At 41.7% G+C, this 27,212-nt stretch overlaps 1 protein-coding gene across 1 annotated transcript in view; it reads left to right on the top strand.

Annotated features, from left to right (window-relative positions):
- Window positions 1-111: 111 nt before the first annotated feature.
- Window positions 112-27,212, top strand: part of LOC104276142 (chromosome unknown open reading frame, human C16orf70) — a 33,727-nt gene continuing 6,626 nt past the window's right edge. The window contains exons 1-13 of the mRNA XM_009872337.1: window positions 112-175; window positions 4,263-4,276; window positions 5,008-5,091; window positions 8,888-8,971; window positions 13,339-13,382; window positions 13,668-13,747; window positions 18,030-18,124; window positions 20,554-20,651; window positions 22,045-22,157; window positions 24,129-24,262; window positions 24,835-24,918; window positions 25,627-25,709; window positions 26,505-26,548. Of these exons, the coding sequence (XP_009870639.1) occupies window positions 112-175; window positions 4,263-4,276; window positions 5,008-5,091; window positions 8,888-8,971; window positions 13,339-13,382; window positions 13,668-13,747; window positions 18,030-18,124; window positions 20,554-20,651; window positions 22,045-22,157; window positions 24,129-24,262; window positions 24,835-24,918; window positions 25,627-25,709; window positions 26,505-26,548 (1,021 nt within the window). The remainder of the gene's footprint in view (window positions 176-4,262; window positions 4,277-5,007; window positions 5,092-8,887; window positions 8,972-13,338; window positions 13,383-13,667; window positions 13,748-18,029; window positions 18,125-20,553; window positions 20,652-22,044; window positions 22,158-24,128; window positions 24,263-24,834; window positions 24,919-25,626; window positions 25,710-26,504; window positions 26,549-27,212) is intronic.

The raw sequence follows: 27,212 nt of genomic DNA, 5'->3' as shown, positions 1-27,212 counted from the left end.
TGTTTTGGGGGTGGGCAGAGTGCGATCTTGCCTCCTGCTTCCCTCAGAGGTCCGGCGCAGCGACCGGGTGACCCGCCGTGCCAGCCCGCGGCCTCCGCGCTACCTGAGCCAATGCTAGATCTGGAGGTGGTGCCCGAGCGGTCTCTGGGGAACGAGCAATGGGAGTTCACCTTGGGTAAGTGGGCCTTTGGGTGCCTTCCTGGGGCGAGGGGGCTGTGATTCGGGTCCCGTCGTGATCCGGCGTTCCTAAGGTTTCTCCCGGCGCTTTCAGGGGGTTGCAGGTGTGAAAAGGGGGACACGGCCAAACCTCACCTTTCTCTGTCGCTAAAAATACTAATGTACAAGCTTTAAGGATTCCTTTGTAACATATAGTCACCCCTTCAGCTTTTGCACACTGAGTTGTGCTTTGTTTGTCAGCTCATAGGCTTTCTTCTGCTTGTTTACCTTGTTCTGTCTTGCCTCACTGTCTTAGACAGTCATTTTTCTTAAATAACTCCTAGAAGAGGAGGCGTGGATGTACTGGTTGTCACCTGAAGTAACGTCAGGTGATATCAGCATCTTCAACTGTGCGCTAATACTTGGCATAAGTGTGCTTTGCTGTACAAACTCATCATAAATACAAGCCGAGTTTCACAATGTCTTTGTGTGGTTGCTGGGTTGCGACATTGTGGTGAACAGAGTAAACTTTTGGGAGGTTTTCTCAGGGTTAGATAACAAATATTCCTCCCTCCAATGACTTGTATCTTTCTCTGAGAGGTCCCTCCCTACGAGCCGTTGCTTTATTTACTGCAGTGACAAAGAACTTTTCCCCAGCTGATGGAAATTTGGCTGGTGCTCAGCCCAGTACACTTAAATGTACAGTTGAAACTCGGATGGATTCTTCAGATGACCTGTGTTTTCAAGCAGATGTTGGTAGTCCTTAAAACGCTCAGAAAATGCTGTGGTGTGTTGTGAGTGATTGTTTTAAATATCAGTGTTGGACTCTTTCAGAGCGTTCCGTTGTTGCTGTTCTCTGTCTAAAGCCCAGTTAATAGTAGTAGTAGTTTGGCTAGTGTGAACAGGGCTCTGCTGCGTGGCAGCCGTCTGTGTCTGCTGGAACTTGAGTCACACTTTGACTTCTGCTGCTGTCACCTGTGGCTGCAGTGGGACAGACTGTTCCCAAAGACACTGTTACACAGCTGCTGTGAACTTGGGTCGCACCGAGGGAGTGGTGCTGTGACCTGGAGCTGTTTGTGTGAAACCCATCAAACACAAAGGGCTGTTTATGCTGCTGTGGCTTCAGAGTCAAGTACAACTGGATGGTTGCAGGGAGCGTTCGGATGGCTTTGGGAGGCTAATTATAGTACCTCAGGTCCCACCCTGTGACATCTCTGTGATCTCCTTATACCGCTAACATGTTACTGTGCCCTCTGAGCTCTGAAAAGAAATGCAGTCTTGAATTATGTACCCTGGCAATCTTCATAAATGCGTAGTGCTGGCTTCCCCTCATCCTCCTTATAAAAACAAAATGAAGGGACGAGAGAAAATGATTTTAATTTTCCCAAGACCCCCCAGAGAAGCCCATTTGCAATCTCATGGTTAAAATGATGTCCCGTGTCTCTCTCTGTGTGTACACACACATGCATGCGTGGATGCGAGAAGAAGGAAACTCAGCTGTAATTCTTGGGAGTAAACATAGCCACCACGTGATGTGTCTAATATATAATTAGCATGACCTGCTGGTATAGAGCAGGAGGCTGACGAGGTATTAAGATCCTTAACTTTGTCCTGCACTAGCGATCTGTATGAAAACTGCCCGTGCTGATAAAGCTGGTTCAGCTCTGTTGGTGGTGGCAAGGCTGGAAGCGCCGGTGTAAGTGGGATCCTCGCTGCCAGCGGTATTCTACTCGTTGTTTGTTTGGATCTGCTCGTAACAGGACTAATGGCAGTATTCCTGAACTGCTGCTGACTCTGGCTTCCAGTACTGTGCCCACAATGGAGATGACTGAGGGGAAATGCCAGGAAAATTTTTTACATGAGTTTTTGGATTCTGTTTCTGGCTCCAGTGTTGACTCACTGTGTGACCAGACTGTAAAAAATTTCACCAAGGCTGAGTTTTGTGTTCAATTAGATACCTGTGTCACTGCACCTCTCGGGCTACATTCCTGCCTTTTTAAAAGAGAACAATTAAATGCTTATTCTGTGGTGCCCACAGCTGTGTTATTAGCATTTGAGATGTATAATTTCCAAGGCGTACTTGCATTTCTCTTGCTTTTTATACTTTCTTTTACTACCAGGTTTCATTTCTCTTTATGTAATGTGTTACGATTTATCTTCTCTTGGGTTTTCTTGTATTCTTCTCTTTTAATCTTTATTCACTCCTCTACTCCTCTAGCCTTCAAGAAGTGTCTTAGCATAGACTAAGACTTCAAGCCATGTTGTTCTTGACCAGCGTATGAGAGAGGAGTGTCTTGTGCCTCTTGTATCGCTCCAGCGTTTAGAAAAGGGAGAAGTTTGTGGTGGGGCAGTCCTGCTGATCTTCGTGGGCGTATTTTGCCACGGTTCAGTTTGGTTGACTCTCTGATGTGCTGGAAACCATGTTTGCTTCCCTGTTCCTCCTGACTGCTGAGCCGGGGAAAAAGAATTCTTTGTTATCCTCTTCGACTGCAAAGGCTGATGGATGTTGAGGAAAAGGGGGTGTTGTGTGTGTGTGTATGAGAGTGGAGAAAAACAACCCCGTTCCTTTGCTCCTCCTTGGACTCTGCTGATGGAGCCAAGGGGAGGATACTGGCTCCTCCACCCGTGGTTTAGGTTCTGTGCACCCCTCCTGGAGAGTGTCAGTTGCTGGTCGCAGCTTTGCTAAGGAGCTGCGTGTCAAAATCTGCTTGGTTCTCAGGCGCTGAAAACTGAACCAACTCGGTCCATATCCCTTTGCTCGCAGCCTGAGAAAGCTCTGAGTAAGAGAGTCACATGAGCCATCTGTTTGCACACTTACCAACCCAAGATTGCATCAGTTTACATCGGGCTACAAACTCAACTTCATGTTTCTGCGCACTTCTTTTTTTAACTACAGGCTTTTTTAACTGAAACCTTACCTACTCTGCGGCTTTCCATTGGCGTATAGATTCTGTCGGCTTGTTTGCTCGCTTTGCTTGAGCTTTGTTTTTTTTCTAAACGAGCTCGCAGTCTTGTCTCTGCAAGTCTCCTAGAAATACTGACTTTGAAAATGGGTTTTTAAATTTTTAAATAATCTTTACTTTTTTTGGAATCGTAGCTTGTACTAGATTTAAGAAATGAAAAACTTTCACAGCAGCATCTTTGATCTTAGCTTCTTGCTGTTATTTATGTTTCTGTTCCATTTTGAAAATATTATCTAACACATAACAACTGTCTTTTTCAAACTCAGCTGCTTAGACTACAAGGCAACTGCTATTTCCTAGATAATAGGAAACAGTGCTGCTTTATTGTGTGGCTCTGCATTTTGATTTTATTACCGTTATTAAAATAATAACTATTCTTTTTGATTTTGTATCATCTTCTGGTGTATAATTCCGAGCTGAAAAAAAAAATTTAAAAATGATTTCCACGATTATGGGGTAATGTGAAAAACACTTTCACAGCAACAGATGTATATGCTATTTACAAATTGAATCGTCGTAGTTCTAACCTAGAAGCCTGTTTTGCCAAAACCTGATTTCATCATTGCAGAAAAGCCGCAGCATATGGGTGCAACAGGCCCATAGTTTAGTGTGATAGGAAAAGCAATTTTTATTTATTTTTTTTAAATGTTATGCTAGTGTTAATTTAAAGCAGTGCCTATGGTGATCTTGGCGTGTGTCTGAGATGTGTGTATATATAGAGAGGGAGTGTTCTCACTTTGGTGCTGTAGATAATGTCTAAAAGGTGCTTTGGAACATGATGTACAGTCTGAGCTTGAGAGCTGTAGCTAGTAACGAAAAAATTTGAATGCCTGAACTGTTACCTAAATAAATCTCTAGGTTCTGTGCTAAATTTTCCCTAATTGAGGCAACTTTCTTAACATTTAAGAACTAGGAATAGAGAAGAATGGTGCAAGGAAATGTGAATAAAGTGTCAGATAATTAATTAATTGATGTGCAGCAATTAGTCAGGGAGTAAAACTTCCCAATTATGAGCTCATAACCTCGTTATAAATACCTCCTTTCAATCCAGGAACACGATCACGTTTCATTTGGAAAAGCAACAACGGTTTTAAGTGTGATAAAGGATGAAGTGGTGTGGTGCTGTTCTTTCCGCAGGATCAGCTATTCCGTTCTGCGTTCAGAAATTTATAGCTGTAAAGATAAGATATACACTGAACAAAACAAAAAAAGAAGAAAGAAAAACGGCAACCACAAAAAGCTCTTGAAATTGTGTTAAGAGGGTGAATGACTATTAAGTGTATTAGTCCAACTGAGCGTTTATCTTGTTTGTAAACCAAGAGGATAAAGTTCCTTCCTTGACAGGGATGCAGCTGTATCAGCAGCTAACGTGGCCTCTTGGGTCTAAGGAGGATCCTTTAGCACTTCTGCCAATCTCGTGCGACTACTTGGTGTTTCATCAAGCGGGATCGAGGGCATGCCGTAAAATGTGGTCCAGGAGCACAGTCAATACCTGTCTAGGGCTGCTCTAGCCAGCTCCAGCGGAGTTTGGTACAGGCTGCTTTTTCAGTTATGGGGTTGTTGACCCCAAAAAGCAGAAAAAATTATGCATAGATGATAGAAAGATTCATGTGGTTTTTTCTGCCTGAACTTTGCTCTTTAATTTTTGTGGCTGGAGATACTTGTGTTTTATATAATGACGTTTCTGTTTCGAAGAAACAGGTCTGTGCTGATCCCGTGAGTCAAGTCAGCTTATTTGTTGATCGCATACCTTTCTGTTGTAACACACTGTTTGCTGATGACGGTTCTGTTACCTCATCTGTAACCTTTCTGTTACAAAACACTGTTAGCTGGTCTCGGAACTGAAGAAATGCAATTGTATTTATTTATTTTATTGATTTATTTACAGGAATGTTTATTGGCTCAGGCTGTAGCGATTCTTCAGAAACACTGTCGCATTATCAAAAACGTCCAGGTTCTCTACAGTGAGCAGGTGAGTAGTGCGTGCTCCGTGTCAGGCCAGCATACGTATTGTATGAATTGTGGAGCTACTTAAAATCAAATTACACGAAATTATTGCCACTTTATGTGGGTTATGGCTTTTATAACAGTTTCACATCACATGTAACAAACCTCAGTGCAGTGCAATGATTTAACAGATACCAGGTTTGCATATCTGGTGGTGGGGTGGCGTTGTTTTTCCTTTTAGAAGGAAGATGCTCTGTAATTCTAGTCTTTATCACTGTCAGGCGTTGCAGTAGTTTTGAAGTGCTGAATCCCTCATTACTTTCCCCTTTTGTGTTTGGTTCAGTGGTGATGAACCCCCTGAAAAAGCTTCCACGCTTCCTCTGTGGATCTGCAGTTTTATCTGCAGAGAGTGGGTGCAGTCATTTAAACCAGCCAGAGATGTTTTAATCTTTCTTCAAAATTAAGCGTTAAGTTCCTAAAGTGTTTTGACTTCAGTCAGAAAGAGGCCTAGAAGGGAAACCTTTCTGATCAATGGAATAAAATGTGTTTATATAGCTCCCTTTACTTTGAAGGAAGTGGAATGGGAGAGGAGATGGGACAAAGGGGGATTATGACTCTCCAAATGCGTGTTATGTGACGTGCGCGTTAATCAGAAGATGATACTCACGTGTTGTAGATTGCAGATCTTTGCATCACCAAAAAGGCAAATTCTGCCCGAGTGTCGGTTTGTATCAAAATGCCGGCTGAGGCCTGGTGCTTTCGCAGCGAATACTGAATGGCTAAGGAACAAGCTCGACTCTGGCGTTTACTGCTGGATACATATTTCATGTAATTAAATGAATTATCCTTTTTTTTATTTCACATTATGTAGATTTATGGGTTTTATGATGACTGAATTGCAAATTGAAAATCTAACTCCTGGTACTTAATGCATGGGAGCATCCATCTGGCAGTGAGTGCATTGCTTGGTTTTTGTATGCTTTGAGGTTTTTTTAGTTTTTCTTACCACAGTGCATTCCAGAATTATTCCTAGGGTTGTTTTTTTTTTTTTTTTTTTAAGATAAACTAAGAGATTCCTGTTCCCCTTGGGTTTGTAGAATCACAGGATTAGTTGTCCAGTGCTTAAAAGCGAGGTGTACTGCTGCTTGGCTTTTTACACCTCTTTGAAGGCTACATTGTGCTTCCCCAGATACACTCAATTTTTATTCTGTCTGCAGAGGGATGGGGCTTAGGGTTCCTCCACCCAAAACTGTAATAAATATAAAGATGTTTTGGACATCTGCATAGTCCAACAAAATAGTCGTTCTCAACTTCGTGGAATAGTTGTGCTGTTGGTATTTTTTCTGTGTGTTGTTCTGATTCAGTGCCTGATATCAGGGCAGGATTTTTCCACCTGCCACTCGGGGCCTGCAGCTGACTGGCTGTATCCTCACCCTGGTGTGGAACATGACGCACTTCGTTAGCACCTGAGCACAAAGAGCTGTTTTAGAAGATTCAAAGCTTTAGATATACTTCATCATACACAAATTTTATCTAGCTGAACTATGCCTGGACAGCCTTCAAGTCTTTCCTCTTTGCTTTCTAAAAGAATGCCTTTGAGCATAGGGATCAAATGTTATTTAAAATTGTTGCATCTAGAGCACTCAAATTTCTGATCCTGGAATTTCAGCAATGAGTATTTCCTTTCAAACATTTATGGCAATTAAATGCAATTAGATCTGTCCATGGCACTCCCTCTAACTTGACATAAATGGGATGGCCAGACCATGCCAAAAAAGCTTATTGCACCCTTTTCTGTGACTACAGACTTTTAAACTCATTTTTTGGTCAGTTTGAGTAGGGTACTTGATTGCCTTTGTATATTTTCTTAAGCCTGTTGCTCTGGGTTTGTGTCAATGGGATTGTTCAGTGCTAACAGTTTTCCCTGCGGCTTTGTGTAGATTAGCAGGGTAACTGCACATCGGAGTTGCTTCCTTCAGGAGGGACTCTCCTGTTGCTTCCTGGCATCGTCTTTCATACTGGAGGTTCTATTTTGTGTATTAAGTCACACAGACTAAATTTGTGCCCTTGAAACTTTTCTTCTATTAGAAAACATGCCAGCACAGAACAGAAGCTATTTGCTGTACTAATTATCAAGGTTTTCCTCAGATGTTTGGTTTTTTCTACCCACTCAAAACCCCTTGCAATGCACACATTAATTTTGGAATAACTTTATGAAAATTCTGCTTGGAAACCAGTGAAATGCGGAGCACGTCCCATACCAGAAGATCTCTGTTGGTATATTTAAATGCAACGTGACACTTGTTTGGTTTTTTTTTTGCTCTATCTGTAGCCTTTCTAAATTAAATTCATAAGGGATTTTTAAAAAAAGACTGTCAGGATCAGCATTAGACCTTTTGATCTCAGGCTCATGGCTGTGTTGCGGTGCTGCTTCAGTTGCACACGGTATCATAAAGGTTTGCTGGCAGCAGTGAATTGTTGTGCAAGGTGCTGTGAAGATTCCACTTAGAAGACGGCTTCCACGCCAGATCACCGGTGTTGAGGAGAGATGAGCTGGAACTGAACCTGCTTCATGAAAAGCTCCTGGAGAGATCGAGGGAAAAGGGAAATCTGCATCACAGGGGATCGAAAGCCCTCTGGCTTCTTTTGACCTGGCCATGGGAAGCCTACAATGTGATTGCTGAAATAAATGGTTTGGGAAGGGATGGCAGATGCATGTGAGAACGTGCGTAAAGTACCCAGGCTAGAGGATGGTGCTGATGTGAGAATAAAGAGGTGAGAAAATTTAGGATGGAAATTAGGCTTCTGACAATCAAAACACAGAGCTCCTCCCAGTAGAGCAAAAGGGAGAGTTAACAGTTTTTCAGACAGCTTATGCTCAATTCATAGAAAGGGCTGAGTAGCTGGCTGCCCACATTAGAAGCCTGTAAATGCCCCAGATGGCCCATCCCCATTCTGTCTCTTGTTGGTGCGATTCTAGGGCGTGAATCTGCTGCCTGCCTCTCCTGCAGCCTTCTTTTCTCCTCGGAGGGAGACAGTTGGAGAGGGTAGAGCCTTTTGAAGCAAGCGTGCTTCAGAGGGGATGGGATCCAGTAGCCGAGTTGGGGCCAGCTGACGGCGTGCGCAGGGATGGTGGCTGTACAGGTGTGAGCATCTCCCGCAGCGTCGCAGGTGCCGTGGAGCCTGCACAGACACCGGTGAACCCGGTGGGATGTCTCCTGTTGACTCCGGCAGACTGTAAATTAAGCCTTTTGTTGTCGTGATTCACGGTAACTAAGGAAACCTAAATTCGCAACAGGAGAGTCTGAAGCCTTCCTTTTGAGGCCTGGAAAAGACGGCGACAGCCTTTGATTTTATTTTTTTAATTTTTTTTGAAGCGGAAAGCCCTCTTGCCATCTTTTTGTCAGGTGTATGCTTGGTTCTAGTGAGAGACTTGGTGAAATGGGCTGTTACTTTTTTTTTGTGCACCAAGAATGCAGCAGACTGTCCCTGCCTGGTATCTCTGATGCTAAACTTGGAATGTTAATTTTCAAGGTGATTTGTCTCTTTCCCCACCTCCCTCCCCCACCAAAAAATAATGGACAATAACCCTTCTGGGAGTTCTTGCAGGGTGCTATCCCTTTTCATAAGGAAACTGAAAGGGTTGAGAGGTTTGGCCAAATGTATTTTCATTCTGCTTATTCATTCAACAAGGGATTGTTTTCCGAGGCAGTTTTGTTTTTCCGAAGTAACCAATTTATATTTATACGATGGTATGTATGTTAACAAAGAAGCCCTCAGATTAAGAGCCTAACAGCATTTTTAATTTGTTTGTTTTACAGTCACCTCTTAGCCATGACCTCATCCTTAACCTGACTCAGGATGGAATCAAACTGCTGTTTGATGCTTTCAATCAGAGACTTAAGGTAATAAAACATCCTTCCTGCAAACAAAACGGTGCAAATCAAAACCCTAGGATATATTGATGCTTAATAGGGCATAAGTGTGTGGTTCTTTTAGACATTTAATTGGCCATAATGTAATGCTCTCTTGTGATAATGAACTGCATTTCTCTGCCTCGGGGGTTAAATTTTGGTTTATAGGATTAAGACACTTGAACATTGTACCTGGGACTGCAAGAGTGTGATGGTCCAGCGTGGTCTTTTGCCCATCTTGTCTCAAATTGTAGCAGAAAATGTGAAAGGCCATTACTGAAGCTAAGCCTAGGATTTGGAATCACATCATCGGTTAATGCAAACCAGACAGTGTAGTTTTCTCTCTGTGCTGCCATTTTATTTTTGAAAGGCAGCTTACCTCCTCCTAGTCTTAGTTTTTGGCTGAGTTAGGTGGTGTGGTTGCAAGTGTGTGATTTCTCTCAGAAAGCTGCGTTCAGCCCTGTTGTGAGCAGCTGCCTCCTGCACTGACTTCAGTGTCTTCTGGATGAGATTTTATCCTTGCAATCGAAGGCCTCCACCCAGCAATTCTCTTTCTGGGCTTCTAAGTGACCAAGTGTTGATCTGCCTCTCTAGGATGCTTTGTTTGCATTAAGATGCAAAATAAAGGACAGGTTGGTCACTAACCTTCCACGGCGTTTGTGTTCTCGAAGGATTTGTTATGGAACTGGTTGAGTTGGCTAATTGAGAGCATTCATCTATCCAAGCTTTGGAACACTGGCAGGTGGAGCCTTGTTCCCCTTACTCCAATAAAATCAGCAGCAAAATATCACCCTGCAAAATATCAGCCTGGTGCTTTATCAGAAAAAAAGTCTGTAAGAGTGTAGCAATGTGCCGCTGGCTGAAACTCCAGCTCTTTGTACACTTTGAATGAGTAGCAACCCAAATAAGTAGTTGTTGGAAGTACTTATTTCTCTAGTAGAAACCTGCAACACCCTGGTACGCTTCTATTTTTCAAAATTTCTATTAACTATAAAAATACACATTTGGAAGAACAATTTTCAGTTTCAGTTGAGCTCAGATAAGGGACAACTGAGCAATTTTTTTTTTTTTTGCCAGTTTGTAGTTGCCGTATGGGAGTTTCTGTTCGTGAAGTCATTCTGTAATAATGGGATTTAAGATCTGGAATTGAATTATTCAGGTTGCGCATGTGAATTTGTGCTTTTTAAGAGACTGTCTTGAAAATTCTGTCAGATGGATCTTTATCAGCGTAAGCTACATGGGCTGCACAAAATCTTTCCGAAAGACATTTAATGCTTAAGGAGAGTGACCTCAAAACTGACATAATCACTTCAAGTGCTCGGCTTGCTTACTGATTTTGTTGGAACTTTGCAGTCTTGTAGTGGTTTTGAAGTGCTGTAACTAGCGTGTGCTGTGTCTCTTCATCTCCGGCTTTTGAGGGTCTGACTGTGTCGTTTCAACACCCAGTGTTCGAAGAACTATGCATGAGCTTTTCTTCTCACCTTTCTCCGCCATGTGTTTTAAAATTTGTTTTAAAGAAAAAAAAAATGAAAAAAAAAATCTCTTCCAATATGTCTTTTTGTTTTAAAAAAAAAAAAAATAGAAAAAACAACCTCTTCTGGTGTGTTGTAGTTCAGTTGTCTGGTGATACCTTCTGTTTACTTAACTATGAAGGCTAAAGCTGCGTAGATGATAGAGTGCTATGAACTCTTCATACTGTACAAGTTTTCGGAAAGCTTTATAGAAGAAATTTTATGGGTTTAGTTCAGAAGTGAGCAACAGGACTTGTCGAAGAATAGTGTAGGTGTAGAATAAGTAATGCCTGGTTTGAAGATGCTATGACTCTGTGCTCTCAGTGTTGCTCAGCAGCAGCAAAACTAGAAAAATCAGGCTGACCTTTTTTTCCTTTTGTGTTGTGTTTTTTCAATACGCACTTTGCCGTTTGGTTGCGAGAAAGAGATTGAAATACAAGCTACTAAAATAGAAAGGCTTGACAGACCCGAGGAAGCTGCTGTACCAGCAGAAATAAAGCCATTGCAATATTCCTAAAAAATTTCCTCCCTTTTTTCGGGAAGGAGAAGAAAGCTTGAGCGCAGTCTCTGCTCGCTTTCAGTAGCCAGAGCGCTGCGGGAGGTGTTAGTGCGTTAGTTTTGAGCTAAAGTGGAAGTAGATTCCTGCCCGGGTTCTGAAAACATTACTGTGAATTTTAGCAACAGCATCTCTCACGTATGTTCCCTCTGAGGTGTCGAAAAAGTTTGATTTCACAGTGTTGGCCCGTTACTGCTGATTACTAGTTACGTCAACGTTTTTGAGACTTACTCAGTAGTAATTATCAAAACAGAGAGTGTGATGAAACATCAGATATTAATCACTTAAAGCAGGTAGCTGCCTGATGGCCATGCAGTAAACCTGTCACCAAGTAGTCCTTGGTCCTCTTAGGTTTTGTTCCTCTGTGCATAGAGAGCATGACGTTAATCCTGTTGTCAGCGTAGCTTCTAGAGTTAAAAAAATAAATCCTTTTCTAGTGCTACGGCCTGTTGCAGTGTTTCTTCAATACACGTGTCCTAGACTTTTATGGGATCGTTTGACTACCTTTTAAATTTTGCTGAGACATGCTTGTTTCTTCCTCTGCTCTTAAGTCTATTCAACATTTCTTTTTCCTGTTTGAATCGTGGGGAGAGGGCTGATGGCAAATCGGTGCCTGGTGGCTGCTCTCAGAGTATTTCTCCTTTCTGGACTCATCCTTTTGTCTTCCATCACCACAGCAGGTTTGAGCAGAACTTCAGGAGAGTGCCTAGTGCTCTCTGGTAGTTGCTGCAGAACTAGATCTGTGCGTGGGGTGGTGTCCTGTATTTTCAGAAACCTTTTCTGGGGGGAAAAGATGATGGGCAAGGTCACTAAAAATATGTGAAAGCTTTCCTAGTTTTTGTGAAAGTAGCCTTTGTTTATAACAAGCTGTGCAGTAAGGGAAATGTGGACATGTCAAACTGCATTTGAATTAAAATACTGGATAACCAGGTTTTTCCAAGAAGCATAATTCAAAGTGTATTTATTAAGAAGAAAAATTTGTTTGCTTTTCTTCGTGTGGTTCTGCCAGAATGTTCATTTATTACTTGCTTTGTGCTGTACTTGTTGCTTATATCCTGAAATGTGTGGGTTTTCTGAACAAACAAAGTGCTCAGAGAACTCTTCCAACTTTTTATGAGTCAACAACGTACCGTTAAATGTTGACTTTTTATTTTTTTCATATAGTGGTTTAAGCATTGCAAGTTGTTTTATTTAAGGATATTTGCTAGGAATATTTGCCGGGCATCTCCCAAACCCAAGACTTCCTTCTTAGCTGGTGATATTTTTAGGCTTTAAAGCCACATTTGGTAGCAAGCTCTCTGGGGAATTCCGCTTTATTTTCTAGGTGAAGAGTGAGTCCTTTCGAAATCTGTCAGTGAGTTGTTGGAGGATTACACAAAGCGAAAAAAGCGCTTTACCTTTGCTTTACAGCAGTTTTGATGTGCTCTACGTGTTTTACTGCTGACACAGGAGTGCCACCTATGTGGAAAGAAGCTTCTGTTTGACTGGTTACTTGCCAGAAATGATCTGGTTAAAGCCTGCTTTAACCTCAAGATCCAGTAACAGTCACATAAAACCCCTATGAAATCAATCTCAGATGCATGTTTGCAGTAATGTATTCAGGGCAAAGGATCTGTACCTCATGTTGTCTGCAGGGAGGGGAGCTCCTTGGCATTTTCAATAAGATCTAAAATATTTAATAACTCTCAGAACTAGGCATTGTGGCTTGCTCTGATTCTTCGTGGGCTGCGCTTGTGATTATCTTCTGTAGCGCTTGGAGAGACTGCTGGATGTCTTTGTGTAGTATTGAAATGCAGTACTGCGACTTAGTCTTGCTCTGCTCATCTTCTGCTTTGGAAGGAGCTGGAAAGTTTGAACAGTGCGGCGACTGCTCGGACTTACTGCCCTGCCCAGGGATTCTTCAGCGGAATGAGGGCAGCCCAAGGAATGGCCTGCTCTTTGGCATTCATTAGAAGAGTCCCTAATTAGCCAACCTCTGCTATTGCCTTCCTCTGAACTTGCTTAGGAGTAATCTTCCCAGAAATCAGGATGCTGATCTGTTAGTGAGAAGATTCCTTTCTGCAGGTCATCGCTGGCTTCTGCAGGGTCTGGATGTCCCCTGCGGAACCCAGCAGTGTCGTTCAGTTGCCGGGTCGGTTTTCGGAGTTTCGTCTCTGTCGATGTGATTTATCGTAGCAGAGCTCCGTAAAGGAGGCATCAAACAGCACGAGCTAGTTCTTTTGACAGGAATTTGCCTCTAATGATTCAGAAATGTGTGAAGGATGGTAATGATTCTGTTTCCTGTATTTCAGGTGATTGAAGTTTATGACTTGACTAAGGTGAAGTTAAAATATTGGTAAGTGATTAAGACTTCCCATGATTTCTTCTTGATTGCAGTGACTTGTTTCTCTCCTTTTTTAATCCTGACCTATTTTTTCCAATCATTCTTGTTAAAAAAATGAACTAACTGCCAAAAAAGAATGTATATAATTATCCTTTCTTGAACATAGCACTTGGTTAAATTACCAGTTTAGTCTTTCCTTCCAATTTACTACTTTTCCTTCCCTTTTAAGTGTGGTATTGCCATTAGTAGCATCTGTTCAGTATTCTTAAGGCAGGTTCGTTTTGTTTTCTTTTTCAGTGGTGTCCATTTTAACTCTCAGGCAATTGCTCCAACTATAGAACAAATTGATCAGTCATTTGGAGCAACACATCCAGGAGGTAAGCTGAGGTATTTCTGAGAAGCACAGCTAGATTGATGGACTTCTCTTTTTGGAAGCCTTTCCTGTATATCTGCCTGGAATAACGTGTAGGCGCTTCTGTGGTCGAATGATCTGAAGTTGTGTTCCAGAGCAGTCGTATTCTTGTGGATCGGATATCGTGTAAAATGTACTGTAAGTTCAGTTGGGACTTTCCTCAAGTGAAATAGTGAAGGCAGAGAGTTGTTGGCACAGAATGTTGAGTTCAGATGTCATTAATAATCTGTTTTGAACTGCCAGCACGAGAAAATGGTGAGGTGTGGGTTTTTTTGGGTTGATGCTGTTGTCTTTACACGTCCTTATGCATGGTCAGCTCTCAAGTGTCCTTAGGGACATACAGACAGCTGAGCTGATCTCTGTGCAGAGTCAACCAGGACTGTTTGCTCAGGCTCTGTGCTCTCAGAACGTGGTTATACCCCTGCAAAGGCAGGATCAAGTCAGAGCCAGTATGTAACTGGCTTGCATCTCTCTGTGCCTCCTTCCTCTTACTGGGAACACTGGGGAGGTGTGAAGAGAGCCAATGGGCAGCATGACCAGAACCAGGACATGTTTAATTAACCTGACTGGACCCACTCTGATTCTTGCACAGGTACTTGGCTGTTTATCCCCAGTGTAGCAGGAAAAAAAATATCTTTAACTTCTTTGTTTACGTATGAAAGCAGAGAGTGTATTTCAGGGGTTGGTTAGGTGATGAAAATAAGCCAGTGGTGGAACTTGGAAGGGAGTATATATAACTAAAATGCTCAGGAACCTTCAAGAAATGGGGCACAAATGGCATAGCAAGAAAGATTAACTCCATATAGGCAAGATACCTGTTCTAGAGCATCATCTTCTATTTTTAGCTTAACCCAGTCCGTTTGCAGTAGTCAGGGTGATCCCAAATAAGCTAGTGTTCTTTGTGATTGATGGTGATTGCATATCCAGTCTTTGTCCCTCTTCTCTGCAGGCAATCTCTTGCACATTACAGAACAGGATTTATTAACTGTGGAGGGTCATGTGGTTAAAGTAATATCTCTGCATAAAACCCTGCTGTAGTAGATGAATATCAGATTGAGATAAACGAAGCCTTTTTAACTTCACTTCAGTCATGATCTCAGCATCTGCTCTTAGGCAGAACCTCTGCAGTTAGATCTATTATGGAAATAGTATGCACAAGAGACTATGCAGAATGTAGGAAGGGTGAAAGTGGTTCCGTACCTTTGAGAGTTTATAATTTTTACTTGTTCTGTGACAATGGTTTGTTTGCAAATATTTAGAGGTGAGCTGCTTGCAAAATTGTGATATTATCAACCATGAAAATACATACCTAGCAGTGAGCATTGCTTATGACAGAAGCAGCGTGCTTTATTACTGCGTACAATTGTATGCAAGCGCTTCAAAACATCCTTTGGCCCCGCATGTCCTTGTGCTGAATTGGCCAGATCTTGTGCACCTGTCACATTCAATTAAGCAAACTTGCACACTTGTTTCATCTGATGATAGGTTTTCATAACATCTTTTCGTCTAGTGCTGTGTAGATAGGAAAATGTATTTATTAAAATGTTGGCCTCTCTTACCATTTCACTGGTGCATTTGCTGATTTGGTTTCCTCCCTGGAAATTCGGTGTCTGCCATGAACAGCCCACTTAGCAGAAGTGCATGTTTTCTGAAACAGAAAAGCAAAAAAAAACCCCCAAACCAGAGTAGTTCTCAGCATATGGGAGGGATGATGACAATGTTTCTGTGTCCCCTCAAAAAATTTGACCTGGGATGGGGAGGAGAGAAAAGTGGGAAGAGAAACCTTCCTGTTAATATCACCAAAGTATGCTACTTTCACGAATGAAAGTGTGAAGTGACCATCCCTTCACTTCTCTGAACCAATACTCTTCAAAAACACCAGTGCAAGCTCTTTAGAAGTATTTTGTTGTTTATCTCTGTGTTAAGCTCCAGAATTTCAGTCAAAATGTTGCCTTTCACTTAAAACCAAGGTGGTTGCAGCAGAACTTCCCTGCAACAGAGTCAGTTAGAGTTTCCAAAGGTTAGAGTTTCCAGCGGTTTTGTGTCGAGACCAACCTGAAGTGAGCAGTTTTGGTTTTGCCAAATCGGTGGTTTTAAAAAAAAGAGGAGTCGTCAGGAAAATTTTCAACCAGCTTCATTACTTTTTGGCTAATGTTGGTCTGAAGCGTTGTGCTGGCTTTGTCATGGGGCAGATTGAAATCTGACCACTTTGGAGGTCGATAGCTTCAGCCAAGCCAAGATTTTATCCCACATTTCCATGGTTCTCTGACCTGACCCCCTGCTGGAAAGCGCTCACTCTTGGAGTGGTTCTGTTGAAACCACATCCTGCCTCGAGTCGTCGTGGGCGCGGCTGCTTGCTGAAGTGCGTGGATAAGGGCTGTGGGGTTGAGCTGAAGACCTAAGGTAGAAGGAAAAAAACATCTTTTCCTCCTGCTGCAGTAGCCTTGTGAGGATGGGGGGGGTGTTCCCATCTCCTGACTCTGTAGCTCTCGGAATTCAGAGGTTGCCCAGGCTCCCCTGATGTGCCAGAAATGTCTTGATACCAGTAAGACTTGACTTCTGGATCTCCCTCTGCTTTGATAAGGCTGTGTCTGTTCTGCAGCCTCACAGGTGTTGGTGACGTTGTCCCATCCTGCTCTGCAGAAACATTTCCCAGTTGGTCAGGCTGCTGCTTTCCTGGAAGACAAACTGTCTTGCTTCCTTCACTCAGCAGCCTTTTTTGCTTCTGTCAGCAATTTTTGAATGGAATTATTCTGCAGAGTACCAGTGTAGTAAACAAATTTTTTTTTAAAAAAAGAGTAGTAAAAGAAAAAGGCTTACCTTGTACAGGCACATGGTTGTGGTCTTGAGCACTTCGAAAGGATGAAAACATTCCTTGCCCTTTAAGCTTAAACATCAACTGACATTGCAGGGGTTGGGAACTGATGTGATTTATATAATCAGATATCACACTTGGCATGACTAAGGGAAAAACACTTCTCCAGCTGGCTGTGGGCTCTGGAAAAGATGCATCATAATTTATCACATGAGAGAGATTTGTGTAATTTTCCGGCAGATCAAAACATTTCCCTCTCCCCACACGTTTTCCTTTGAGTGACAAGCAGGGAAAATGCTCTTAACCAGCACATTCTGCAGAAAAAGCAAATGATGACTTTTGAAAGCCTAATACTTATTGCTCAACTATTATTTTTCTCTCCTGGGCAGTCTGGCGTTGTCCAGATATCTTGTGACATGTCTCTCAAGTTGAACATTTGAAAGGCGCTTTTGAGGGGAGGTAGTGTGGTGAAAAATCCATATGTGCATTTTGTCTCTATGCTACGTCATCTCAAATAGGGAATTGTAGGGAATAATGCACCGATTTCCTTTGGCAGAGTGAACGAAAGCAGCTTCTTTTGTTGGAGTGTGTCTTTGTTGTTTTTTGCCTCTGCTGTTTGCAAATGAACCAGCTTCTGTGTGTTAGAAGAACGCTGTGTTCCCCCCAGCAGCTCCCAGGCACAGGTTGGAGTTTGGTAGCATCAATCTCAAAACTGTTCCCAAGCTCCCAGTCTCCTGGGATTGTTGTTTTTAAGCTTTCCACAGTCCCACACAACAGTATGTCTTGTCCGAGTAAGTACTGGGATGACTTTTATTGCCGTTTCCAGTTGACGTTGTGCAATTGATTGCAATAAATCAGGACATCCCGTGACGGGCTGACAGCGGGAAGCCTGTGTGTGTTCTAATTTATTACTGCTCTTTGTACAAGCTGACTGATCGGCGGGTGTTTCTGGTGCTGCTATTTTTAATTATTCTAAGTACAATTAAGCACACGAGCACGTGCTTCCCAGTGGCACGAAATCCAGAATTGATCCATGATCTGGGCAGCACATCTGTCTGAAAGACTTTCTGGTTAATATTTTACACGTTTCAGGTAACAACGAGCAGGATTGGTTTGTGCTAATAGCGGCCGTTGAAACTACTTGAGGGATATTAAGGAATAATTGAATGTGTTGTGTAATTGTATCATTAGGGATAGGTTAGTGCCTAGAGGGCTTGCGTAGGCAACTCTAATGAATCTAAGGTTTCTCTTACTGCTCTGTTTATACTGCAACAAATTAAAAGCAGAACTATGACTGTCCTGTGTAATTGTGCTCCTCCCGCATCTTGAGATGCTGTAAATTCACTGAGGTGATGAAAGTGCTGTTAGATCTGACCTGGGGAATTCTTGGTTTATTTTGGTAACTGTCTTTTTGCTTTCTTTTCCTTTTCAGTGTATAATTCAGCCGAGCAGCTGTTTCACCTCAATTTCAGAGGACTGTCGTTTTCTTTTCAGTTAGACTCCTGGACTGAAACTCCGAAGTACGAGGTCAGCAATCATGTTTAGTTAATGGATAGTCTTTTTGGCTCTCTGGTACTTGCAGAGTATCACCTACAGCACGTCTCGCCTGCAGGCAAAAGAAACCAGTAATTTGGAAGGAGTTTAACTCCTCAGTTGTGCTCTTATTCATGCAATGTAATCGTTCTGCAGTTAAAAATTTTCTTCCTTTTAGCTTAAGGCGTGTGCTTAGAGGTTTTGCTGACATCATGAACCGGGACTAGCAATTCTGTTGTTGAAAGGAGCCTTCTAAAAATACGAGCGCTGTCTATGCAAATACATAAATATTAAGCAATCTACTGGAAGGCTGTTCTTTTATCAGATGTTTTTGAATCTCATCACAGTGATTATGCAACTAAACTAGGATAGAGTTCGTAAAATACATTTTCATCTTAAGTGTCCTTCGGTACGAGTGCTTTTAGAAAGCCAGGTGAATGAGCTTTATTTGTAGTGCCTGTTTGCATATTGACCAGATGTTCAGATGAGTTACTGAATAATTGAACGTGTGACTGTGTTCTTTGGAAATCACTGTCTGTAGTGAAAACAAGATCAGGTCTTCTGTGGTTTCCACCTATACTAACAAAAATGTACGTGTAATGTATAGTGTGTGAGGATGGAAGTGCTCTCAGTTGCGTTATTTAGGCTTATCAGTTAAAGACAATGTAGGTCGTGTGGTAATAGAATAAGAAGGGGCATATAAAGAGCCAAAACAACATGGGAGGAATCAACCCACAGCCCTAGTACTTTAAAAGTTGTGTTTTGACATGTGAGAGAACAGAGGATAACCAAGGTAAGTTACTATTTAGCAGTAGTAGAGGTCAACTGAGTTTCAGAAATGTTGGAAGATAAATAGAAACCTAGTAAGCCAAACAGAAAGAATGTCCCGGCCAAGAGTAGTTGCTTTTCATGCAAGAGTTCCCAGTTCATTTATGAATGAAATGGATGAGCTGCTAAGAAAGTCGGTTGTTAGACCAAAGATTTGAAAAGATTATAAAATGCCTCACCTTGGAAGGAACGCATGGGGATCATCGAGTCCAACTCCCTGCTCCTTGCAGGGCTATCTAAAATTATAATCTGTTAAAATAACACTGCTAAACTTAATTTTAGCCATTGCATTGGCGTGTCTTGTTTTAGAATGGGGTTCAGTTAACTAAGAAAATAATTAGGGGTGGTTATAAAACGTTTGGTGCTTTGAGAGGGACATAGTGTGGTTCTTGGGGATGATAGAGTTCTTCGTAGCTGCCGGAGCAGTGGAGAAAATAGTTTTGCAAAGTCTTTCATCCAGTTCTTCAAACGGGGTTAGTAAAATGTTGTCTGCACAGAGTGAAAGGCAAAATTCTCCCCAGGATTATAAATAGGTAGGAGTAGGATAGTTTAGAAAACAGAGTGATAGGAAGCAGTCTGCAGGGAAGACGACAGAATGTGGGGCCTTTCAGGGAGGAACGCTAGGAAAGACTGAAGAGTGAAAGGAAATTTGAAGATGTCAAAAATCTTTCAAGTTCTGAGAGAATCATACAAGAGTGCTAAACAAGTTAGCAAAGCAGTGTCATCTCTGCTTATGGAAATGAAAAAACTCTGAAGAAAACTGGGGGTTTTTTATATCGCTGGTAACAAACTGCAGGTGGGGAGAATGTGAAAACCTACTCGCACTGTTTCTGTTAAGGAATGAGGCATGTATGGCCCAGGCACTTCCCTGGCTCTCGAGGAGATATCTCTGCTGCTAATCTAAAGTCTGACTGCTTTAGAAAGCTGTATTTTGAGGTGTTCATGTTTGAGGCAAATTCAGAAAGAGGACTGAAGTCAGAGCATCTCTAGAGCTGCTAAGTAGTGGAGGTTCCCTTCCAACCACATACAGCAATGGTAGTCATCGTTCTGGATTAATTTTTATTTTTTGCCCAAAATCCCTTTTAAAACAGTGTGTGTAAGAATGTTGTGAGAGCGGAAAAATCCGTTTAAGGAATGAATCTGTTCATCAGATTAAAGGCATTTTACAAGCAAGGAAAAACGTTAAAAGGCTGAAATTAATGCAGCAGGAGAGAAAGAAGAAGTTCTACTTTTAAGATAGCTGATTTCTTAGAACTTAAATGCAGCATACCAGTACAAATACTTTTATAGTGCTAGTTGCAAGTGATCAAACCAAGAAAACGTAAATTCTCCCTGAGCACCACGGCTGATTGTTAGACTAGTGCCACCTTTTGGTGGATAAACACAGTGGGCGTTTCACCCCAGCTTGGGAACCCAGGGGTGGTGTCATGTAAGGAAATAACATCTAGAAGGGGGTTTTGTTGGTTTTCCCCCTTGTTTTGGCTAAAGACTCATCGGAATTGGTAAGCATACACTGTATTTCTAGTGTGATTTATAACTTGGACTTGAAGCATCTACTGTGTCATGGAACTAAAAATGATTTTGTCTGCCCACAGCCTAACTTTGCCCATGGTCTCGCCTCCCTGCAAATTCCACACGGCGCGACTGTGAAGCGTATGTACATCTACAACGGAAACAGTCTGCAGGATACCAAGTACGTACACCTGGTCATGCTGTCTTAATCATTTACCATGTACTTCATCTTCCTCGATTCTTTAGGGTTTTGCGAATGCTAAATGTAAACATATGGGTTTTTAATCCAGTTTGGGTCTTTTATGAATTCGGTGCAGTGCGAAATGCCTTTATATAACAAGCTCTTTCAGATTTCCAAGGTGTTGTCCTCAGACCCCAGACAAATCAACCTTGGTGTGGGCAGTCAGTAATTTTGCAGTGTATTGGTACTATGCGAGTCGTGGCAGGGTCCTAGCAAAGTGTCTTAAATTCTTTTGCTATACAAAAATAATCGAATATGTATTTTGAGGCTTAAGCCCTATGCATAATCTGCCATATATTCAATATATCTGCAGTTACCTGACTGAACTTACTATTCTTAGGAAATTGATCTTCATGCCTCAATCCTGATGGAATAGTTGTATTTTAACATGATTAACGTTTTCTGTGGGTATTGTATTCTGTCTTCTTTTGAGCAGTAATTTCTCGTACAACATGTGCTATTTTGCTCTTTTTAAAAACATCGATCCTGGGGTTCCACACTCAGGGCAAAATCTTTTCAGTTTGTAAATACCCAGACTGAGAGGGGGGTAGCTTTTGCAGAGACGGTTGTGTTTTAAAGCCGGGACAAGATTAACACATCCTTGGAGTACTGCTCAGAAGGAAGGGAACCGTGTTTATGCAGACATCGTCTCCTAATTAGAAATGAGCACACTTGAGAAAAGTGTCTGTGCCATGGTGGGCTTTGGTGAGAGTGCTTGGGGCTCTCTTGTGTGCGTGAGAGCTCAAAGCCTGACTTCTAGCCCCAGTCACTCACACAGAGGACAGATTCACAAAAAAACAGTGAATTTTGCAGAGCATATACAAACTAAGACACAAAAGAGCAGCCCTTCCCTTTGAAGTGTCTTACTTGGGGCTGTTGTGTTTTTCTCAGCTTTCCTTGAGATTGAATTAAATGGAGAACTTTCCCAGTAAGGCGGCGCGATTGTTTGGGGTGTACCCACACAAGCTGATTTCTGGGCTGTTCAGTACCTTCTCAAGAGCAGTGAGAGCATCCCGGAGAGGGGGTGCTGAGTTCGAGAAGCGGTTGCCTTTAAAAACTGTACAACTTGCACTTTTCCTGAGACAAGTCTGAGAAGACGCCTCCTCATCAGAGGTATCTAAAGGCAGTAAAGGCATTTGAGTGCTGCCTTGTTCCTCTCCTTCCCTTTGGACTTTGTGATCCTTGTGTTTAATGTAACTTTTAGTGTTCGGTCGGAGTTAAATGCAGCTTTGTCAAAATTTACCAACTGTTTCAGTGAACTGGCACCAGCTTTTTGATGGAAAATGTGAAGATTGAGTGAATCCTGTGCAAATTTTTCTATGATTGGTTTCAGGGCTCCCTTGATGCCTCTCAGCTGTTTCCTTGGCAATGTGTATGCCGAGAACGTTGATGTTCTGCGAGATGGAACTGGACCCTCAGGTTTACGGCTTCGCCTACTCACTGCAGGTATTAGTGACACTCAGAGCACTGAACTGGTTGCTTTCCTCAGGGAAGAGGGGTAAACCTATAAATTAAACATAGGTTATTGTGGTGCTCTCGCAGGTGGTTTCAAAGTGTTCTTTATACTTTGTTTTGAACTGTTGGAAACAAAACACGAAGAACCCCTGTGAAGGCAAATCTGCCTACTGCTGTGTTTCGCTGGCCCTGGAGAAATTGTGGAGGACTGTAGCTGTGTCCTTGGTAGTTCCAAGTCCTTAGAGACTCTTTGCAAGTGGAATTTGTCTCCAGGTGTGCGTGTAGATTAAAACAGATGCAAGTACATTGCTGAAAACCCATGAGATATAAAGAAACCTTACGTACGAGCGCAGTTTCTGAGATTCGAGTGAGCTGTGTGACGCTGACATTTTTACGATTAATTCTGGAAGGCTTTTAAAGATGCCAGCCAGAGACTCCATCAATACTGCAGCCTTAGACTGCGCTTTAAATTCAGTTCCATTTTCATTTGCTGTAGGAGACAGCAGTGAGAGGCACAGAGGCTGATCAGTACCTTCTCCTTGTGTGTGCTTTCAGATATGGGAGGGTGCTTGGAAATTAAGGGAAGATATAATGACAGCAAAGGAGCCTTGTTCAGACACCATAACCTGAGACTTGATGATGTTTTTAAGAAAGAATACTGAGATGTTTTTAATAATTTTCATTAGCAGGCTTGGCTTTTGACCTGTTCTGATCACTAGCTGTATGTATATTGAGAAAACACTGGGAATACATTCATAATATGCAAAAGTTAAAAAGGAGAAAATATAAGATGAATAAAAAAATAACAAATAAAAATGGAGCAGATGTTTTCAAGTTACTTTGCTTCTCTCTTTACAGAGGAAGATAATGGAGAGCTGCCTAGGACAGGGAACATATATCCTCGTGTACTAGGGAAGGAGTTAGCTATAACACCATAATAATATTTTTTGAGAAATTGGACACTTCTAAGGTAGAGTGTCAAGTTTAGTTAAAAATATATGTATGCAGCTTAAAGGAAATGTTGTCAATGAATAAAATGATTATTAAAATGTATCACTGATGCTCAAACTAAGACTTGCAGAGAGGCAATCTGGACACTGGTGTTCTTGTCTTGCTGAAGTTTGCAGAAACTCCTTTGCAGAACGTATTCTACAGCTGTTCTAGCACAGTTTTCTCTGCAAGCATTGTTAATTTGAAGTAACTTCCTTAAGAAATCAAGGAGGACTCTCTATCGGATTTTTCTGATTTATATTATTGAGTAACTAGCCGCATAAATAATGTATAATGAGCAAGCTAAGTGTGTATTTAGAGCACATCCTGTGTTTTGCAATAACTGCTGCGCATGTGTGTGTAAACGCAAGATGCTGCGTTCCTGAAAGTAAATGGGGGGCACAGACTGTAAGATCTTTCAGGTTCTTAACGTCTGATAACTTATGTCAGCAGTTTGTCTATGTAATGGCTATTCAGTAACATCCGTTTTTAACATTATTTGAATAGGAACATGCTCTTGATTTAATGAGCTATGGGAATCCTGAGTAAAGAGTGTATGTTTTGTGATACGCTTAAAGTGAAATGCCTCACCCGTGCTATGGGCTTCAGTTTTCTAGCTGGAGATACATCTCTAGCTGCTGAAGTAGACTATTTTAGGAATACAAATAATTCCTGATACTTACTGATAATAACCAGCTGATCAAATTGAGACGTGCCAGCAGAGTAAGTCACGTTCATGTGAATGGCAAGGAGGTAAAGATGGCATTGCTCAAGTTAGAACACAAATGTCACGTTGATGAGAAATGTTTAAACTTGCAAAATAAATGGTTAACTTTAGGTTGGCCCTATTGCCTAAAGAATGCAGCTGTTTGGGTTGTGATAAAGAGAGGAATGCTAAGCTTTGGGGATTGTTTTGGTGATGTATCCTCTGATGAGGAAGGGATGAATTTTGAGTTGTTTTCCATTCCTCAGGTTGTGGCCCGGGTGTTTTAGCCGATGCCAAGATGCGGGTATTTGAGCGTTGTGTGTACTTTGGTGATTCGTGCCAGGATGTTCTGAGCACCTTGGGATCTCCGCACAAAGTCTTCTACAAGTCCGAAGATAAGGTGAGGGAATTCGTTCTGGCACAGGACTTGGTCTCTGTTCTGTGCTCTCTCAGTTTAACCACGGGGCTTGTGTTTTGCAAGGCCGGTGAAGTTAAACTGCCATGTAGCACAAATTACAAGTGCTTCACTTGGTCTGTAACAGACCAGGAAAATTTGTTTTTAAAAAGGTTTTTTTTAAGCTAAATTGATGCGAATCTATTTAAATTTAAAAATAAAATAGCATTTTAACTCGTTTAAAAATCAATAAAAGTAGGAGCAATCCAAATGAGCCTCTCTTTAAATTGCATTTTATGTGAAATAACTTCAGCATGTACTTTGATCCTCTCCCAATATTTTTACGTAGCAGTGTATGAGTAAACCTTTTACTTCAGAAAACTAAAAAAGAACAACGTCGATGTGTCATTATGCCACGGCAAGCAGCTGATAGTCCTGTCATGAAGCACAGTGTCTTATATATTTGAACAAGGACCTCAAATGAGCTGATGGCAATTTATTTGAACGTAGTGGTCTTGTTAGTGGGATTCATCCTTGTGAGTGTTATTCAATACATGTGAAAAATGTGCTTCTTGCAGATGAAGATCCATTCACCCTCGCCCCACAAGCAAGTCCCGTCAAAGTGCAATGACTACTTCTTCAATTATTTCACACTTGGAGTGGTGAGTGGGAAGCTTCCATAAACATTCCTGTTAGGCTTTGATTTAGCTGCGCAGCATTCCTTTTGTAGGCTAAAAGCTGTGGGAAATGAGAGACTGCAGAACTCTCGATTGCTGACTTAGGCACCTCTGGATATGAGAACCAACACTGAATTTTCTCTAGCACTTGCAAATTCAATCAGTAGCCCTTTATCGTCTCCACCAGTGGATGGAGGGCTCCTTGTTCACGCTTTTACACTCTATTAGGTTTTCCCACTCTGCCGTGCCTTATGTGTACATACACTGGTTCTGTTTCTGAAATCCGCGCTCAGGTCCCATAGAACTGAGCTGGGTGTGCCGTAACACCAAGTGTGAAAGTTTGCTGAGCTGTGGGATGTAGTTCAGCCTTCATGTGCCTCCTTACAGCTATTTTGCTTTAGTCTACACTTCTGTAAATAACATGCAGGAAAAACAAGACCTCAGTAGAAAACTTGACAATATTAGTGAATGAAACTGCAGTTGTGATCAAGTGCTGGAGGAAATGTGCATTTATTTGAATTCTCAAGTAGTCTTATTTTCAAATACTGTTTTTCATAGTTCCATTTTGGTTCCAACGAGATAAATACACGTCACTATATACAGGTACTATGGTAACTCATCTCAGGTTGGTTTGGGGAAAGCCACCTTCCTCTATGCAAATTACTTCATGTGCCTCTGTTTTTGGTTCAACAGGATATTCTCTTTGATGCAAACACTCACAAGGTGAAGAAATTTGTCCTGCATACAAATTATCCTGGTCATTACAACTTTAACATGTGAGTGTCTATAAAGAACTGGTCTCAAAGAGTACTTTAAAACATCTGAAAAGGAAACCTTATGTTCCCTTTATAGAATTCCAGTATTTTTTCCCCAAGCGTCTTTGGTGTTTCTGGAAACCCGTTGAGGTTTCAGCCATCATTATTAGCATTTTTTAAAAAACGTATTTTCTTTTTCCTTTTAAATGGCTTTGTGTTGTCAAGTACGTCTTAAAGGAGTAAGTGAGGTAAGGTAGTTCTTGGTCCAGCTATAATGTGCAAACTGTCTTGCTAGAGGCAAACTACATATTAACAAGAGTCTCCATTTACTGGTAGGTAAATTTACTGGATTTTTCCTGACATTATTTCAGTTAGTGATTAAAAAAAATAATTATTTCATGCTTCTGAACATTTTCAACACTTTTTGAATGTAAACTCTTCAGAGGAGGGATATGAGTTAAAGAATAAGTGATTGGATGTCTAATTAAAGCAGTTAGTGGTAGCAACAGAGTAACCTACAGTTTCTAAGCTGCATATTTCTCCATCCACTCTGTGTAACAGCAGAGTAATTTGTGCTGAAGGACCTTTTGTGTCCTCTAGAAAATTGTATTGGGCCATTCCCAGACTGCTGCCTTTTTTGATGTAGAAAATAGAATTGAGAACTTTCCTTAATCTGTTAGCACTGAGACTCTCATTTTCCTTCTATCATTCATGTGACTTTTCATTAAACTGATTCTTAAGAGCTCTGATTTTTTTGCTAGGCAGTTTATGTCGGCTTTTCTATTTTCTAATAGCTTTACGATTTGCACTTTCTAGTTACCATCGCTGTGAATTCAAGATTCCGCTAGTCATTAAGCGAGGTGAGTAGCGCAGCTGTTGTCCTGCGTCTGGGTGCGTGTACCACAAAATGCTCGAAGGGGAGGTACCATCAGTTTTCCTTTCTAATGCATCCTTTGTTGTCAGAGGGTGCTGACAGGGAAATTTGTAGAAATAGAAGAGAGATGTCGGGTTTGGGTTTCTATTCAGGTGAAGAAGATACTTCAGGACAAGTTAGCACTTCTCTGATTTTACTTACACTGTGCTGTTTACCTGGATAATATGAATACTGAGCTGCAAGCTTTCTGTAGTGCTGCCACGCTGCTAAAATCAGTTACCTCGTACCTGGAGACTCAGAATCTGTAAGGTAGTGCTGCTCTGAGCTAGTCCAAGCCGCTGTTGAACATTTTAATGCTGTGCTCTTGAAAGGCTTACCCGTGATCATTTATATAAACTGGTTTAGCTGGGAATGAGAACAAACACCCAGGATATGTTGACTCTGTGTGCTCTAGACAAAGGATGTCTGGAGTGTTCATTTGAAAAAATCTCTACTTGAAGGAAAATAGATAGAATCAGTAGTTCTGAGTCTGCAGGGTACTAAGGTGTGCCCAGCTCGGTGCGTGTGTCTCGACACACGTGAGGAACCTGATTTGCTTGAAGATGACAGTGATGAGGTAGACTTCCTCAATGTGAAAAATTAACAGGTGT

The sequence above is a fragment of the Apaloderma vittatum genome, unplaced genomic scaffold, assembly GCF_000703405.1.
Source record: "Apaloderma vittatum isolate BGI_N311 unplaced genomic scaffold, ASM70340v1 scaffold34096, whole genome shotgun sequence".
NCBI classification, from domain to species: domain Eukaryota; kingdom Metazoa; phylum Chordata; class Aves; order Trogoniformes; family Trogonidae; genus Apaloderma; species Apaloderma vittatum.
Note: the sequence above shows the minus strand (reverse complement) of the source record. Positions and strands in the feature narration are given on the sequence as shown.